The sequence below is a fragment of the Limanda limanda genome, chromosome 21 (assembly GCF_963576545.1).
Source record: "Limanda limanda chromosome 21, fLimLim1.1, whole genome shotgun sequence".
NCBI classification, from domain to species: domain Eukaryota; kingdom Metazoa; phylum Chordata; class Actinopteri; order Pleuronectiformes; family Pleuronectidae; genus Limanda; species Limanda limanda.
This window is the reverse complement of record NC_083656.1, coordinates 17,593,669-17,613,134: the sequence shown is the minus strand read 5'-3', so window position 1 is coordinate 17,613,134 and position 19,466 is coordinate 17,593,669. Positions and strand designations below refer to the sequence as shown.

Genomic DNA, 19,466 nt, shown 5'->3' with positions numbered 1-19,466 from the left:
TCAGCATCGTTTTGCATCGTTTTTTTTTTTTTTTTCTTAAGCAAGAATTATCCTGAAATGAAGACAACTACACGAGAAATTACCCACAGACAACAGTTCGTTCTATGGAGAGAGAAATGCCATCGAGGATCCATGCGCGCAGGACCGCAGCTCATCCCCCGTGTGTGTCCATGTGTGTGTGTGAGTGTGTGTGCGGGGGGGGGTGTATCAGGTGGGTATGGAGGGCAGCCTACAAAACGAGAGAGTGAGCAGCACTGGAGGAGCAGATGTGAGAGGACTGGGCAGCTGAAGGGGCCAGTACGCGCCGCGATAATTAGCCGCGAATGCATTAACGGGAATAACCGGATCATGAGGATTTGAGAAGGACTCGTCGCCACAACCGTACAAAACGAGGGGATTAAGTCAGGAGTCCTCACTCGCCCCGGGGCCGGTCGCCGTCATGGGGATAGACCGGCGGCGGAGAGCATCTATGGCTCTCACCTTGAACTTCCTCGCCTTGTTCCTGGCCGTGTCCGCGCTCACCACCAGCTACTGGTGCGAGGGCACGCGTAAAGTGGTGAAGCCGTTCTGCACCGGCCCGGTCACCACCAAGCAGTCGTTCTGCATCAGGTTCAACAGCTCCAACGTCAACGACACGCGGCTGGTTCAGTACATCTGGGAGACCGGGGAGGACAAGTACGTGATGAGGAAGTTTCACACCGGCATCTGGTTCTCCTGCGAGCAGAACATCAACATGACCAGTAAGTTTCCACGGGGAGAGGCTCCGGGATCCTGCCCGGTGCCGGGACCGGAGCGCGCCAGAGCGCACGGTGCGCACGGTGCGCCACGGAGCCAGGTCCATCCATGACCCGTGATAGAAGGCAGCGCCTCTCCCTCTGCTTGTATTTCCTCAAAACATCTCTAATCCATCTTTAACATAGTCATGCACTTTGAGACTAATCCTAGAAATTAATTTGAAAGTTACACTTATTGGATCAGAGAAACCCTAATCTTAAATCTTAACACCAAATCCTATAATACATTGAAAATATACGGGACTGGTGATTTAGAGGATTTTTGATCCAGGAATTTCATTATCCAGGATGATCCTTTATATGTTTTTGATGTGCAAAGTGACGTATTAAAATCGTTTGTTTCAAAGATAAAGATCAACATTAACTTTTATTTTCAGTATTTTAAACAGTATTTTTCAGTACAAGGTATAAATTCCCGCACATTAAGAAACAAACGGTTAAAACATAGGGAAGTGCATCAATAATAATGGTAATAATAAAGGTTGAGGTGAATCATCTATCCTTCAGTAGTATCATAGAAAAGAAGAAAATATTCACATCTGGAGAGCTGAAATCAGATAGTTTTGCATTGCTTTTGCTTAAAATGTTCTCAAACTAACCGGATTACTTATAATTGCCAATTAACTCTCTGTCAAGCTCGTGGATTTAATCATTTGAATGGAAAACTGGAAGGGAAAGCGAGATTAAAGGTAATATTTCATCCTCTAATCCACAGATTTTACTATGGTGTGTGAAAGCTGCCCATCTGATTTATTAGCCACTTCCAGATAAACCAGATGAGACCTGCATGCTTCTCTAACTGTGGCTCCTGCAGTATGTCTGTCTCCTGAGCCCCATATACCAGCGTTTGTCTTGTTGACAGTTTAAGAGTATTTGGCCCATTTGAATATGCTGGTGGTGGAAGTATAGTGGCAGTGTTGGTTATTGCAAGTGTTCTTAACAGAGGAAGGAAAACCCTACGCAGATTGGATCAAATGGTGATTTTTTTTTTATTCCTCAGTTTGATCTCTGAAAGTGAAATATACGTAGACCTGTGAAATCTGTAGTACAATCGGGATAAATGCTGGTCTCAGAAGAAGTCCTTGTCTCACTTATCTGCATGTTGCAGCTGAGTGAATTTCTACTTCCTGAAGTGTCAGTAAAATGTCCAATGTCCATTCTCTTACAGGTGAAAACTGCAGAAGTTTCCTTAATGTTGCACCTTCAAATGAAAGAGGTAAGCATAAATGTGAAAAACACTGTAGCATTTACACATTTACCTACTAATTCCACAAACGTCTGTCTGTCTGTCTGTGGAACACATATCTCGTGAGCCATTCAATTTATTGGTTTCACTTGGCATATGTATTGTAAGTGGCCCGAGAAAGTGCAGTGACCAGTTTGGTGCGAAAAAAAAGACCACAACGTTAATTTTGTTGCTGTAATGTTTTAGATGGAGTTAAGTTACAGAGCTTTTATTTTGAAAAGTTGTGAACGTGGAAGATTGTGCCCTTTGCTTATTGAGTCCATAGCTTAATAGACATAATGTAATGTATGAAAAAATAACACCAAAGAATTAAATCCTGCAAACATATATAACAAACAAGTGAACAATAATAAAAGCAGAGTCAGTTTCAGTTTTATAAAGAAAACCTGATATATGAAATCCTTACTGCAGATAAACCAGGTAGGATGAACGCCAGGTTTTCAAACGTCACTCTGCACCATAGACTGTTTATAAAAAAGCTCTGCACACAATGTCCATCACACAAACAATAAAATAACTGTTTGAGGAGGACTCAGTAATGACAAGGAATAATTCTGAAGTGGCTCCAGTGCATCAACACAGGAAAAGAGAACAGGCAGGTTTAGAATGGGGATGGCAGCAGTGTTTGTAATGCAGCCTAAAAAGCACCAGTAAATAATCCAGCTGGGTTTATTTTTACTTGTGCTTCTCCGATGACGCTGAGAAGTTACTCATAGACAGAAAAACAACCCTTCTCTCAGGTTGGCCATTTTGGGGCCCTCAATCTCTGGCTCCTTTTGTTATGAAGGCTATTTTGTGATCGCTCTAACTAAGCTGCTTAGCGCTGCAGTGACAAGTGGACATTTTGCAAAAAGGGTTTAAGACCCTTTGTCGCTGTGATGAAACGCTGGCCAACACTCTCCGCCAATAGGTTTTCCTTCATCTGTCAAACAGCTGTCAGAACAATATGCAAAAGCTGAAATATTGGTATACTCCTTCAATCTTTAAGCCTACACTGGATTTAAAGCCATATTAGTCGACTTTGTGCAATGAGAATATGTCCATCATGCTGGAGGCAGTCAATAACATAGCATCCCTTGCTCAAACAAAAAGATCTTCCTCTCTCTACATCAACTGTAAAAAGGTCAAAAGGCGAAGGCTAAATCATCTCCATGACAGTATTTTTGGCGTGGAGAGGCACAACAGAGCGGTGGATGAACTGATCACTCAAACCGTTAGGTAATAAGTTAAGTGGTGTCTCACCAAATCAATCAACTCTAGTGCCACCTAATTAGTTCCTCCAGCCGTCAGTGCACACTCACTGTTGAGTATTTGGTTTTCACACCATGAGTCTTAGCTACAGTGCATTGCTATAAGAGAGCCTGTGACCCAAGCATTTCATTGCAAGCGACTGCTTAATGTAATCGTTGTGCATATGACAATTAACTCTTGAATCTTGAATCTACTGTTTGTTTGGGAACGGTGGATAATTTGGAAAGACCTATTGGAAATGTGCAGGTTTGCTTGATTTGCCTAGACTTACATTATAGAAGAACAATAACACACTCGCATGTGTTATTTGATCCAGAGTCACAAGTTCACACCTCAGGAGACTTATCTGTGAAATCTGTATCCATTATGTGGATAAGTTAAAATGCTATGTTAAAGTGCCCGGCGCTGTTTAACGAATTTGCTCATTTTGTTTTTGAAAAAAGGGAAACCTATAGATTTATGAGGCACTTTGAAATCGATCGGGCTTGGAGCTGAGAATTACAGACGGCCAGGGCAGGGAAGTCTGAGAGTATCAAGAGAAAATCTAGAAAAATACCACCTTTAATATTTAATTCCACCAACAAACGTCTGATTGGTCAACGAAATATGGTGCAAAACACCAGATCTGCTTGAACTGCTGAAATGTGGTCAGCGATTTAGAGGTTTGGAAAAAGAAAAACTCCAAATGTACCTTCACTATACACACTGACCTCGAGTTAAGAAACATCCTCAAACACTGACATCACAGCTTAGATGCCAGTGCTTCTGATAGCATTGTATTATTGTATTTAGTGTCCTCATCTACATGCTCCTCTACCACATACTGACATAATATGATTAAAAAAACGCTAAGCTTTAATAAAAATGCATTGCAGCCATTTTTAAATAACATTTTGTCCACTCCCCTCAACTCCCTCTCTCTAGATTTAATGGAACTCATCTTAAACTGAAGTGCGGAATTCAATTTAGAGGCAAAAACTGAGGGAAATAACTATTAATAACAATAATCGAGGAATATTTAAGATAATAGGCATTTTACTCTAGTCAATTTTGTAATTAATTATCCATAAAATGCCTGTGGTGATATGAGCAATTACACCATGGCTGGTTTATAAATCCGATGATGTGCTCTCCCTTCACACTGCCGTGAGCTCAGGCTGTTGCACGTCTCTAGGTAGATCATATATCCTTTCTCTGACTGTGAAGGTTAATGATATGGGTGATGGGTCATTGGTCCACATTTCCGGACTCATTCTCCTCCCCAACCACCTGCTTTTCCAATCCCTGTCCCCTCGCCCTTGCTTACCTACATTTTATTTTCTAAATCCCCCACCCCCCCTTCTCTGTCACTTCCTATCTCTACACCCCTCTATCATTCACTCCACCATGCTCGACCCCCACTACATGAATATGTGGTTTTCTTGTTTTTTTTTCTTGTTGTTCTTCCTCTTTGCTTTTCATTTACCGTAATCAATTCTCTCTACAGGAGTGCTATGGCTGTGCATTGTTGCTGAGTGCCTGTACATCCTCCTACTGGCCACCGGAGGCATCCTCATGTCTCTTGAGGTGTGTCATTTCGGCAATGTCATCGATGGCCTCAAGCTCAACGCCTTTGCTGCCATATTCACTGTGCTCTCAGGTTGGTAGCATCAAATGGTGTATAGTTAAATTAAGATAATTTGAATGTGATTTTATGGTTACACGGAGCAATATCTGCATATTATACATTTGTAAATTTTGTTGTTTTTTAACTTTTTCAAACTTTTTTTTTCATCTTGTGCCTTTTTTGGGCAGTGACATAGGTGGATATTTACTGTAGTCATAATAAACTGGTCAATAATAATAATAATTGTTCTAACTGGAGGATGTGAAATCTGTATAACCTACAAATATTAAGACAGTTTTTTTCATCTTTTCAATAAGCCCACAGGCGAGTGGTTTAAGTTTAAACTTGAGACTCTGAATTGTCTGTAGGTGTGAGCGTGAATGGTTGTGTCTCCGTATGTGGGCCATGTAATATGCTGGCAATCTGTCCAGGATGTACCCCGCCTCTTACCCAATGTCAAATGGGATTGCTCTAGCCACTCTGTGACCCTCAAAGGATAAGTGGTATAGATGATGGATGGATGGATGGATGGAAGTGAAAGCTACATTTAAACAAGATTACTAAAATTGGGGCTACAGGTGTAGCTGTTTCTGACAATTTCAGTCAGAAGGTTTCTTACAATTTCAGTCAGAGAGAATGAGTATTTAAAAGAAGTGAGTATTTATAACTGATGGTCATACAGTTGGAGTTGGCTTAAATTATTTGGTTCTTTGAAAGCTGTTAGGTGGAGGAATTTTTGGCAGTGCAGGCCGAGCATCGTAATGATTGGAAGGTGAAGATGCTCACTTTTGTCAAACTGCATGAATATAACAGGGAACTGTATTCTGCTGTCATCGTTAAATTATTTTTTATTTTTTTAAATATGGGCTACAGTGCAGTGGGCCTCACCTCAATGACAGGACTCAGCATGTTACAGAACAGCGTCTGGACAACTGCCAGAGAGATGTAGTTCATCGAAGATCATTCAAATGTGTCCTATATTACATCTACATTATGACCGCTGGGAGTCCTGCCTTTGGCACACTTCAGGTGTTGTGCCTGCATTGTAAAGTCCTTCCTCAGGCTGACAAGCAGCACATGGCAGATGCCTTTGCTGCCTCAGTGGATGTGTACCCAGTCCCTGACAGTCAAATGAAGAGCCTTCTTGAATCATTGAGAAGGCAGCAGCCTGCAAGTGCATTTATTCCACCATCGCATTATCCTCTGCAGATGACATGATATGCAGCTTCACCTTGACCCAGGCAGCCCAACGCAACCCTGTCTGACCTCACTACCTGGTCATCATATTATATTATTTGGGTCTCCACTTTTGGTGTTATCACCAAAGTTAAAGGTTTCTTGGAGCAGGGCTTCCAAACCCTCCTCCCCCTGGATCAGGACCAATCTGCCATATCCCTTGTCGAGGACAATGTTCTTGATGCAGCACTCTGCCATTGTCAGACACTCAGAGGTTTTCCAACATGTTATTTCTAAAGAAATGTGCGATGATGAGCCCACAAGTGCTGTCATTACGCCTCATATGGACAGTGGCATATACCTTTGTCTGTGTAAAGCATTTCTTCTCCTCATTGTTTGATGTGGCCCACATGAGTAACCATGGAAGACACTATGACACAGGCAACGGTAAAAGGGCTTGGGTTAGTTTGTTTCCATGACTGCAAGCAAGAAGTAAATACATAGCTACTTTCAGAGCATTACTCAATGGACAAATAGATCAACAGCCTGATGGTATTGCAGACTACAGTTTCACCTCGATCTCAAGAAGACAGGTTCACGCCCTTAGCTCGAAACACATATTTCTATGTCTCTATTGTCCCAAAACATTTGACATCATCCCTGCTCTGGAGTATTCAGTTCCAATACAACCACCTGTCATTCGACTATTCCCTGGCTCTGTGGACAATTTACAACTGTAAAGAGTAGCGGACATCATGTTAAGTGGCGGGACCTCGACAGTGGGACTGAAGTGCTACTTGGCCTGTCAAGACCGGGAAGGTGACCAACTGCTTATTCACAGTTTGATAAATTGTGTCCTTGAAGGCGTAGTGGAATTATTACGTCAGTACCAGCCTCTGTCTGTTGCACCCAGCTGCTCCACCTCTCGCCTGAGTAACGCAGAGGACGTGATGCTGTTGTGAGCGCATCTGTGCAGAAAACTGCATTTTGCATGTATGAAAGGCAAATTCTGGGTAAACTCATTAGCCAATTCTCCGGATTTTACCCGGAGGTCATGTCTGAAAAAACTGCTTTAGTGACTTACAGTATCTGCCCACTCCAGCCTCTTTAATGCCTCAGGATTCAAAGGGATGGCGGCTTGACTAATTCATGCCCTAACCCAGCGTTCATGGGTAGAGGCGTCCGTAGCTCCTTCTGATCACTCTTGGTAACTTTGGGTTGATTCCTGACTCCTTCTCACAACTGTAAAGAGGAGGCCACATCACATCTCTCTACCCAGGTCGAGCACTGTCCTGCTATGTCGTATTCACAGCTGACTTTTCATGTTCCTTGAGCCTGTTTGTGCACTTAAGAGAGCAATCTCAAAGGCTATTGCTGTCTGCACAGTGCCCGTCACACTAGCTGTGTGTAGCTATTTCACAGGCAAAGCTGTCCTCAGGCAAGACTCCCCCTTATCAGGACGTACTGCACAGGGGGAATTTTATCCTCCATGGCTTTGCACGGGGGGATGACAATAAGTGAAAGACATTTGCGCTGCCGTTTCTTGGTCTTCCCCATGCTTTTTCATCTGTTTTTATCTGCATGATGTCTCCATTTTCTCTATGACTCACTCTGTACTGGGTATTTTGTCGCAGTGATTAATATTAGATTTTTTTTATGTGCGCTCTCTCTCCTGCCTCATGGCATGTGAACACACACTTGTCTTCGTCCCCTGCTCCTCGCTTTCCTATGACACTGTCCAACCTTCTTCTCCCCTTTCTTGCAATTGCAAGATTTATTTCTTCTTTTACATTCTGGCATATATAGGGCCACATATGGGGCCAACCCAGAGTGTAATTAGATATGGCGTAATGGGTGGATATGATAATGGCTAGTAAAGGACAGAAACAGTGAGACATAAATAACTTCCCGCTTTTATCCTTTAATTAACCTTAATCCACGACCGATAGCTAGGAAGAAGCAAAGATGAAATAGAATTACAATCGTAGAAAAAATAAGAATATAGGGGGGGTCCTTTGAGCTGTCGGCCTCAGTGACTCCTAAAGTGTCTTAAAATAGGAGGTTGTGTGAAAGAACCAAGGTGAAACCCACCAAGCAGTTGGGTACAATCTTTTTCAGTGCTGCGCAGTTGCACAAGGAATCTACCTACTAGCTATATCCTTAAAGGGTTGTGGCTCTACTCCAAATTATTGAATTACAAATACTGCTTCAGAGTTGGGTTAATTTGTGAACCTTCTGAGAAGCGGTTTGCTTCTCCACTAGCTAGAGAGCAACCATAGAGCCACGTCTTATGTCACTATACGTTTCTGCTTTCCTAGCAGCCTTTGTGCCGAAACCACCAACAGCAATGGTGGACTTCTGTGTCGCTTCTAGCTTTGTGAGCATCCAACCATTGTATTATCAACATTGAGCTTTTCCAAATCACAAAGTTTGAATTGGTCTTGTTGGTCATGATAATTCCACCCCCAGCCCCTGACGTAAGCAGTTCATCGATTTTGGCCCGTAAAAGTGTCGGTGCCTCTCTCGAACCATTTTTCTGGCCAAAAACCAGATTTGAAATTCAGCAATGGGACCAAACCAGCCTTTAAACGACAGAGGTCAAATGACCTGAACCAAGATTATCAAACTGTACAAAAAGTTCCAGCACCTTGGAGAGCACTAATGTAGGCGGTGCTGTTATTGCTGGTAATATATCAATTTGATTTCTCTTACTTCGGTCTCGTAAATACAGGAAAAAACAATATATGAGGATTCAGACTCAACAGATTCCTCTGAGTCCTTAGTTCTGCTTCTAGTTGCTGGCTCTCGGTCCCTGAGCTAGTTTCCTGCCTCTCTCAGCGAAGGAATTAATAGTGACCCTCTCTCTAATCCACACTGTGAATGATCTTGACCAACTCTCTGGGCAGTGAATCAGCTGCAAAAGACACTCTGCTCAACTTGCCACTTACTTGGCAGGTTATGGAATGTCTCAATGAACTGTAGGCTGAAGAATTGTACCCCCAGTATATCCCAGCTCCAAACATTGACATATTTGTTTATGATTAAAGTTTGTTGCATATTCATTGCGTCCATTTAATTAGAAACACCGAGTTAGTACCAGTAGGCTGCAATTTGACTCGAAAACACCTTTAAAAAGTCATGTTAGTCTTGCAACTTATAATCATATGGAGCCCATCTCATTCTGTCAGGTGTAACAATAATGGTTTGAATAGTCACACTGTTTTCTTAAAATGAAAACACCCTTCAAGATTAAATGTTAACATTAAAGTTCTGTTGTTTGGAAAACGTTACTAAATAGTTATTTTCCTGAGAGTTAGATGAAGATATTGATGCCACTCTAGTGTCTGTACAGTCAGTATAGCTGGATCCCAGAGGCAATACAAGTTTAGCATGAAGACCAGAAGCTGGAGAAAACAGCTATCCTGGCTATTCCCATTGATCAAAAAGATCTATAATTGAATAGCTAATACCATGTACCTCATTTGTCAAATCTATTCACAAATATAACATTTAGTAGTACAGGAGTTGCCAGATATTGTTGGTTCTGATATTGGTTTCTGTACAGGGAGGATTATATTAAACTTCAACCTCACCAAGATCTTCATGCGTTGGTAACTGTATTATTGAACTTGATTAATCCACTGGTTACACTAGTTAAACTAAGCTAGCCATTAGCTGAGCTTAACTCACAGACAGGAAAGTGATAAGACGCACCAAAGCTAAATCCAAAGCCACAGACGCGCACTTATTATAACTGCCAATACCTGGCTACTTGACAAAGAAGTTGATCTACAATAGAGAGGTACAGGTGTACTTCGTTTTTTTAAAGCTATAAGAGGCGTGTTTTCCTTGCCCTGCCCCCATAAGGGCGAAGCATATATGTATGGACAAGGCCAAGGTTGACACCCAACAAAGTTCTCCTTTGTGTGTCTATTGGCTTTTGATAGACTCTAGTCACTGTCGTATTCCGGGAGCTATCTTTTGATCAGAAAATATCATTAGTGGGTTTCCTTACTATGCCTAGAAAGTAAAGCCCCTGATCAGCGAAAAAAGTGTTTAGACTATCATGCGCACTACACTTCCTACTCCACTGACAAAGGTCTGGACAAGCTCTTTCAGAAACATGGCATTTTTAGCCTTAGGCTTCATATTGATCGGTAAGGTGTCAAAGACTTTTCGGCTTTGACAAATGCTTTGATTTTTAGACGAATTACAGAGTCAGCTAAGTGCTCTTTGATCTTGTTGGCATGTGAAGCAATGAACAGGCTGTGCCCTTCCTGGTTTTGTCTTATTTGTTTGGCATCTCTTTAGGGTCACGTGACATTTATCTGCCCCTGTTTCACATTAAACTTGTAGATGTATATTTTTCCACATCTTTAATATCAGGAAATTCAATGATATCAAACTACAATACATCAACAATTAAGGATCATAGGGAAGACAGCCCTGTAAATAATATCTAATTCCCCTTCACTACACATGCACTTAAAGTGTATTCATCTGCACATAAAATTAGTACTAAACTTTGTTTGAAAATTAAAGGTTCAGTGTGAAGAATTTAGTGACATCTAGTAATGAAGTTGTGCTGTGGTAGCCTTCAGATGTCATAAAAACTCAAAATGTGTTCAGTTTGTCCAGTCTGGGCTACTGTAAAAAACATGGAGGCCTCTGTAGAGAGGACCCACTCCTGATGCACATATACAGTGTTTAATAAAAGGATCCATTGTAGGGTAAAGAAAACAATGATTCATATAGTCCTCGTGATTACCCAACACATCACTAGTTTACATAACTATTTTAATCATGATATCTACATATGCAGTACATTCGTATTTACATCTGTATATCTCATTATTAACCCCAAACCCTTACTGGCCCACTCTGTGTATCCCACCTTATTATTAAACAGTAATATAATTGTAATGCTTATCGTCTGTTTTATGATAAGTTCAAAAGTTTAAATGAATAATACCATGTTTACTTGTTGACCGATGGAACTTATCATTACCCAAGAACAGATGATCAGGTTAATGTCTTACCTACCATCACTCTCTCTACAGTCAAATGCTCTACTGTGTTCACCATTAGTAGTTAGATGCCTCCTCTTTTTGCAGGCCAGGAGCTTTATATTTCGATTTATCTGAGCTTTCATGCTGAAATTAACCATCTGAAGATGATGTTAGTGAGCAATAACAGTAAAGTTGTCGGCCATATCTAAAAACCAGGAGCTGAAAGATAAGAAAATGGTCCATATATTTCAAACTAATTTCAAATTCGGGAAGATAATTCTCTTTTAACAAATGATCCTTTTGACATTACACTTTATCCTTAATAAATGCTCATTAAATGAAATTAGTGTCTCTTGCAACTTTAATTCAAATGTTTTCCAGAAAGATCAGGATCGGGTTTACTGAAGCCCAAACATTTTTGGGAGAATTAACGTGTCAAGGAATTTGTGTCTTATTCTGATACCTTTAATAGAGTCTTTAAACTTCTCATAATAACATAAGAGATCTCTTAGTTGGTCTGTGCTGCATTATTTGCCGCAAGCATTCTCGTGCTACCACCAGCTACTGTGTGCTCACTTCTGCTGTCATGCTACCTCAAGCTTCCCCATTATCCTGCTGTGGTCCATAAGGTTTTCACCTGCAGATAGTGAGACCTCATAGTTTCAGCTACAGTTGTGGCATCAGTGCAGTTTATTCTGTTTCTTTCTCTTTCTCGCCGAATCTGTTACCTGATACGACCATAGATTAAATGAACTCTGTGGGAAGCGCTGAAACATCAGATCCAGGTCGTCATCCCCACATGATAGCACATGACAAACTACCACAAAGCATTTTGATTTTTGTGCATTTGACATCTGTCAGCGTCACTCCTCAGGTTCACAGAGTTGACACAGTTTTCAGCGTCCCTGTATTCCGACAGGAATTTGTCAGAGCACTCTCCACTCATTCACTTGTTGTGTCCACGTCTTCTCATTTCTTCACTGACAGGAGTTGAACCCAGCTTGCTCTCCTGCTACTGAAGCTTCTCAAATTCAGGCTTCAGTGAGCTGTGTTTTCGTGGCCTTGCCCTGGAATTTTGCCCGTTCTAACTTTCGGTTGAACGGCAATTGAACCTTTCAGCTCTGTCTGCGTATCTGATGTTTAATTAATACATGAATCTCTGTCTCCTGAAGTCAGGCGTTTTTGCATAAATTGGAAATTGAACTCTGTTAGGTTCATACTGAGGGCAAGTATCCTCGCAAAAAAACTTGAATCCTCTCATTTTTTGCTGCTTTTTAAGAACCTCTCAGGCTTATCTCAGAGGGAGAGTGTAAAATGTATGAATGAAGGGAGACATTAAGGAGTTGTTAGTGTTTTAAATGGGGAAGATTGAGGGTGTTTATGTGTCCATGGGGACAGTATAAGTGACTAGATTAACCCTTATTACAGCTGTCAGTCATCTGGGGTATGATGAGGAAGACAGTGAATGAAAAGAGTTTGGAGGAAAGTGCATGTTTTTGCTGTTAGTGTTAAGGATGATCCGGGTGATACATTTCACACTTTCTGTAAAAACAGCACACCCTTCAGTTTTTTTATCAGAGGATTGTGCTGCAAGTGCACAAAATCCCTAAGAGCGGTTATTACACTGAACCAAACCTTCTGTGGAATTGATGATTTGTGTGCACTAGTGATGATGGCTTCCGACTTTCTGTGCTGTATTTGCTTGTTTGCACTTCGGTAATAACACAAATGATTTTCTTCTTCCTGCCAAATGGAGATGTAGTAGAGCAGTGGTTCCCAATTTGTTTTGGCTCATTTTCCACTTAGGCCCCTACACTGCATGTGGTGCAATTTTGGGCCAGATGAAAGTTAATGGTTTTGAAACTATCATGATTCTAGCCTTGTGAACTTTTGAAAGAATGTGTTGGAGCTTTTTTCTATTGTGTGGCCTTTTTATGTCATTGATGTGTCCCTGGTGTTTGGATTTGTGTTCTGTTACCCACTCATACATTAACCCCATCTCACTATAAAGGGGTGTCTATGTAAAGGACTATATATGAGCTCATCAGCAAAAGAAACACAGAGTACACTACTCTGCACTGGTAATTAAGTCATTGTCGCAAATTTGTCATAAAAAAGATCAAACTACGCCATTGGGAATATTACGGCCGTACGCTAAAACAGACTAAAATCAGCCTGTGAAAATAGATTTAATAGAAATATGTCTGAGTTTATCTTCAGGACAATAATATTAAGATATTTTTAATAAAAGAATACTAAGGAGAAGAATTGCCAAGAGTGAAGGCTGAGACTTGCTGCCCTGTCTCCTTTTGGCTTTTTTTCTTACTGTTAAATCCGCAAGCACAATGCATGACAGTACATATGCTCAGGTCGTGACAAACGGTTGTACACAACTTTTGTCAACATACTGTGGGATACAATGAGTCCACTAAGGTATACAAGATTTGCCCAAACCTTTAGACAGCACTATAAAATAAAACATTTACTTATGGTGATTATTGAATGACTTCAGACACAGCCAGCATTGTTCGTTTCATTTTTATTTTGGAACTCTATTCCTTGTGTGTCTTTTGCTTTACTTCCTGTCTTTGTCCTGTTTCCTTCCACTGTGAGCGTATGCACCTGTTCCTAATGTGTTTCACCTGTGTCACTCATCACTCATTATTTCCTAATTCACTATATGATGAATTCTACATAGAGGATTATATAGTTTCGGACACTACTCTGAGCATTTTTTCTTCAGTAACAACAACAATGTCGACCTGTGGAAAATCCCACAGTAAATGATAACCATTTATTTTTGCACTTAGTATTAATACTTTAAGGTTAAAAGCATATTAAATGATCATCTTGAAATGTAGTGTAAGTAAACTTGTTTCCCACACTTTGTGCTGTGATATCCTGCTCTGCTAACTAAACTAAACTAAACATTCGGAGACCACTACAAAATGGCGAACTCACTGTGGAGTGATTTTCGCTTTGTCTTTGTCAGGTTGTTAGTTTATCTTTCCTGTTTTGTGCTTCCAGGGTTTGAGTTTCACTCACCATCGTTAGTCTTCTTTGTTATTTTAAATTGTGGATTTTCCATTTTTTTCTAAGTCTATCATCTGCATTTGGGTCCTAGAAACATTTAATCCTGACAGGAGGGAACCTTGTCAGATCTCTGGTGCAACCGCAGTGCAATATTTCAGTTTTTCTTTTCAATCAATTTGCAAGAACTTCTCAAATTCAGGTTTTACCATCTCACAATGAAAGTACATTGCCATGAGAACAAATTTAATTGTGTCATTTCCACCAGGAATGTAATCCTGTTCATTTGTAGGATTATGTAAAAACGAATGAACAGATTACCATGACACTTACTCACACGTATTAAAATGTATTGCGGATCTGGGATTCTTTTTATCACTTTAACATTGTGAGATATGGCAGTCTTTTGTCATTTTCACATTTTTCCCAGAGAATAATTCATCTATTTTAAACAGGCACATTTAGGGAACTATGAGTCTGGTGCCATATAATATATAAAAATAGGAAGAGGTCTGAGCACTTTCCAGGTGTATGACATGTTGCTCCTTATATTAATAATGTTTTTACCACAAAGCCCACAGGGGGATTGACATAACTGAGATCAATATTTAATGTTCAATTTTCTATTTATTTATTGCTTTGGTTTTCGATTAAAGAAACCACACCAACATGTTGCAAAGGTTTTTGGGTGTTTAACTCTGAAACAAGGGTGTTCTTTTCCAAACTTACTTTTAGAGAAACTCTTGTGATTTGGGCTTTAACAGATCCCATGGCTGTGGCTAACCTATTTTTTTTTATTTTGCTGCAATTTAAAAGTGGAACAGAGACAGATGATGCAAACTGCAGACTTGTTTCAACTCGAATTTATGTTTTTGTTTATACAGTTGCACAGTAATAATATGTAACAGGCTGATGTGTTTTTTGCGTCTTGGAAATTTTTTTTTTGGAAACAAATGGAAAACCGGATAATCTGCATCTTCTTTTAATTTTTGATGAAATGAAAACAATCCTAAAAATCAATATAATGATATATTACATGTGTATGCTATGTATTCATAATTTTTTTCTCCATCCCTGGTTAACCTTACTGCCCTCCAGTGATCATGTAGTGGATGATAATGTAGACAAACGGCATCAGACCACGTTCATCTCTGTAACACACCTGAGCTGTGTAAGGAGCGTCTGTGATGCTCACTTCATGTCCTTGTTAAGTGCTTTAGCACTAAAAATAAACAACCTGGACTGACATTCATTGCCTTCACAATGAAATAAACTGACCTTGTGCGAGCGGAACAGGAATAATTTAGACATGACACAATGTGCCAAGACTCCGATATCTGATTTGTTTCACTCATTCCGACACAAAGCCGCCTCTCATCTGCATCACGTTATGATAATATTGCACTGGGATATCTTCAGGAATAAACATGAGCATTAATAGTGATGAGATAGGGAATTTAGGTGTTTGGTGCTAAATCTGTTGGGCTCTTGTTCAGTCCAGGGATTTGGGAGGCTTATGTGGTAATCGGATTGGAGGGATACACATGCTAGTTTTTATTCCCGTTCTATTTTGTGGGTGATGAGAGGTCCAGTGTGACGGGTGCCAGCAGAGCCTGGGCTTTAGCTGACAAGAATCTGGCACATAAGTGGAAAAAAAACACACGGACAAAGAAAATAATAAAAAAAAGAAAACACGACAAGGAGCCATCGGAGAGAAAAAGAGAGGAAGATGTGTATTTGAGAAAAGGACCATGAGTATTGTGGACACAGAACTACTGGTAGCTCTATTCAATTTGCTTGTCTGTGCAATTGTCTCCATTGGGGATGGATGATATGACCAAAAACTATATCAAGATAAAAATTCACATCAATTGATATCGATAATTATCAAGATAAATTAGTGTATTTAAATGTTGGCCTTTCATTGGTATCTGTGTTATGCATTTATACTGAAATGTATATTTTACAGAATAAACAATGCAGAAAAGATGATCAAATTTTACATTAAAAAAATATTTTTTCTTTATACAAGTTCTATATTTGGTTGTTATTTTCAATGTCTTTCTTTTTTTATGTTTAAACTGTAAAATGTCAAGCCTCAATAACATATCTTGTCAAAGGTTTGATGACAACGTCTTAAGAATTATAATCAAATATTTACAAAATACATTTATTTTATTAGCTGATGTCTTGGTATCTGAAAGTTTTAACTCCTTAATATCCATTTCTGAATCTGCCCTAAAAAAAAAAAAAAAATCCATTTTGGTTGTTCTTTAATAGTAAACAGCCAGATAAGGGTTATGTTAAAGCCAATTTAGAGCTAACTAGGCTACACCATCTCCTCTCTAAGGTGAAACGTTCTCCTGTTATGATGCTCGTTCAGGATTGTTGATCATGGTTTGGATTCTTGCCTCCAGCAGCTTTAGCTTCAGCCTCCTAACATTATGAAGACATTGTGTACAAGCAGAAAAAGTTGGCAACAGTTGACATTAGCCACTGCTTGTGTGCACCTATGTCTGACCCTCTGTTTAAAAACGTACTTAGAGCGCTGTGTTATAAATCTGCCCCTGTTCTAACCGCAAACTGCCTGAGCTCTGTGAGAATGGAAAGCTTGGCATGAGAAGCAGCAGCGGCAGCCAAGAGAAACAGGACTTGGCAAACAGTCATTTGTCTCTTTTTCCTCTTTGACTCTTTTTATCTCACAGACAAAAACACATAGATGGGATGACTGTATTTATCTCTTGCTATCCTACATTGCATCGCTGAATCCTGTAACTCTGAGGCAGAGGCCCATGATTCTTGCACTTTCAAAAATAATTCATCAATTCAAGCAGTATCCTTATTATTTAGTAAATCCAGGTTTTTATATGATATGATTTATATGATTTATATGAATTTTAAAAACGAATTAATTTCTCAAGTCTTAGCTCCAATCTGGTAGCCTGGTTTTCTGTAATATGGAAGTGTTATCATGGTCAGGTGATGTAATGATATCCAAACCGAAAACAAACAACCAAAACAATACCTGTGACGCACTACTTTTAAGTATTGGATCATTTACCTGTGGGACTGAAACTTTTGAAAACCTTTTATTTTAAAACCATGTTTCAAAGGGAAATGTCTCCTATGAGGAATAATAATAACAATGCTATAAATAATAAATGTAACACATTATTATGTATTTATATAATCCAAACAAAGTGCTTTGCAAATAAAAAACACACAAGTGAAAATACATAAAAAATAACGAAACAAATAAAAATGGTTTTAAATAAAAGCTACTGACTCAACTTGAAAGAGGCTGCTTATGTGTCAGGGGTCACAAAGGTTACAAACTGGTGAGAAACTACTGATGTACTCAACAATATTTTCGTTTTTTATGCAACTATAACAATGAAAAAACATGGTTGAGTCATTGTACCACTGAAATGTATCGAGGTGAGAGCATTAAGAAGTAACTACAAAAATGTACACAAATCTGAAAGTTAACTTTCCTCTTATGTTTGACCACCGATGTTTCAGTGAGCTGAAATGTGACGTTTTTGATTTTAATGGAGAGAAAAGGTTTCACAAAGGAATGTCATATATAAGAGGATATGTGGTGTATGCTTAATTGATGTTTAAATATTTGCTTGGTAGAATATGTTGGTAAAGTGTACATGTCAGTCACAGAGAGTAGGTTCCCCAACGTTTTGTAACACTGCTACCAAGTGGTGACTGCATGGAAGTGCAGTGATTGGTATGAAATCGTCGTAATACTTCTTCTTCCCCCGTGTGGCAGGTCTGTTGGGGATGGTGGCCCACATGATGTTCACCACTGCTTTCCAGCTGACTGTCAGTCTGGGCCCAGAGGACTGGAAACCTCAGACGTGGGATTACAGCTGGTCGTACATGTGAGTTTACAAACAGTTCTTAGATTCATAAAGAAACCAGTGGTAAGAGGAGGGGAAAGTTTGTTTTGTGCTTGCTTTGCATCAATCACCTTAAGTTATTTAATTCATCTTTGCAGGGATTTTTAGCAATCATTTTTTTCAGCTGCTATCTGGATGATTCTTTCGTATCTGCAAGGCCTGAAATGTACAGCAGCATTTTGGCTGTTTACATTATCCATAAATCTGTCACTGAACTGCCACTACCACTTTTTTATGCCCTGGTAACAACTTGCAGATGCTGATATGTACCTCGTCTTCACTATAGGAAGCAGTGTTGAAACAGGAAGTGGTCAATGCGAGCTGTTGCCAAACGTTACATTTTGAAATGTAACTAGGTGGAAAAAAAGCCTTAGAACCAAGTAAAAGGTTTAGTCTGAAAAGCCATCAAAACAGACATAATTTCTTTACTTATCTTGTTAATTATGACAAAACTGGTCTGGACAGTTTGGGGTAATAGTAATGTCAAGTTTATGAAATAATGTTGATCTTAAGTCAGATTATTTATTAGTAAATTTCAGGAAGATCATGAAATAAGTTTTCATGATCTATTTTCAGCCTATTTGGGAGAGGTTCAGGACATCTTTAGCAATATTGGCTGTAGTGTTTTAATCATGGGTTATTTGTTGTGTTTTATGTATAATGCATAGGAATTATAGATATTTGTAGTTAAATAAGATAGGTCATACTATTTCATCCCACGTTGCCTTGTAAAAACTGACTTTGGACACCAGATACAAATTTCCTTATGCATCTTACTCCTGCTCATTTACATTTATTTGTCATTTGAATAATGACCACTTCCCCTATCAAATAAAAAAACGAATGAAAATATGCATAATATACAAATTCGAGTATCGCTTGAAACTATTTGTCTCTTTCCTTTAGTCTGGCATGGAGTTCCTTCACAGCCTGCATGGCGTCCTCGGTCACCACCATCAACCGCTACACTAAAACCATCCTGGAGTTCAAGCACAAGCGCAGAAACATCGAGAAGAACCTGAAGATCAAGCAGAAGCTGTTGGAGCTGGACTCTCCGGAGCAAGTGTGGGACATGTATATCAGCTCTGTGCCGAGCACTGCCGAGGAGCTGCTGGACCTGTCGTCCAACGGCCGCAAACTCTCCGACACCTCCATCTTCCTGGACCTCAACAACCTGCCCAACCAACAGGGAGAGGAGTACTGCTAGAGGAGCAAGTCGTAGCAATGTCAAGAAACTGTGTGTCATTGTCATGTTCAATCTGATACAGAGATAATTACTGTAAACAGAGTGAGACCACAGGTCGAAGTTGAGTTTTTTTGGCCATTTGGTGACAATAATCTACAACAAGTGGAATATATAATACACACACTTGATATAGGATGATCTCATGAATTGAATAGGCTCTAGATAACTTGCTAGATCCTAGCTATTCAAAACAGAAT

General features: G+C 39.8%; 1 protein-coding gene across 1 annotated transcript; it reads left to right on the top strand.

The window, feature by feature from the left end:
• The first annotated feature begins 399 nt into the window (after positions 1-399).
• Positions 400-19,230, top strand: gsg1l2b (gsg1-like 2b). The gene is made up of 5 exons (XM_061095306.1): positions 400-740; positions 1,963-2,010; positions 4,778-4,930; positions 17,894-18,005; positions 18,930-19,230. Exons 1-5 carry the CDS (start codon positions 440-442, stop codon positions 19,228-19,230), a joined length of 915 nt encoding a protein of 304 aa, XP_060951289.1. The 5' UTR covers positions 400-439.
• The last annotated feature ends 236 nt before the right edge of the window (positions 19,231-19,466 follow it).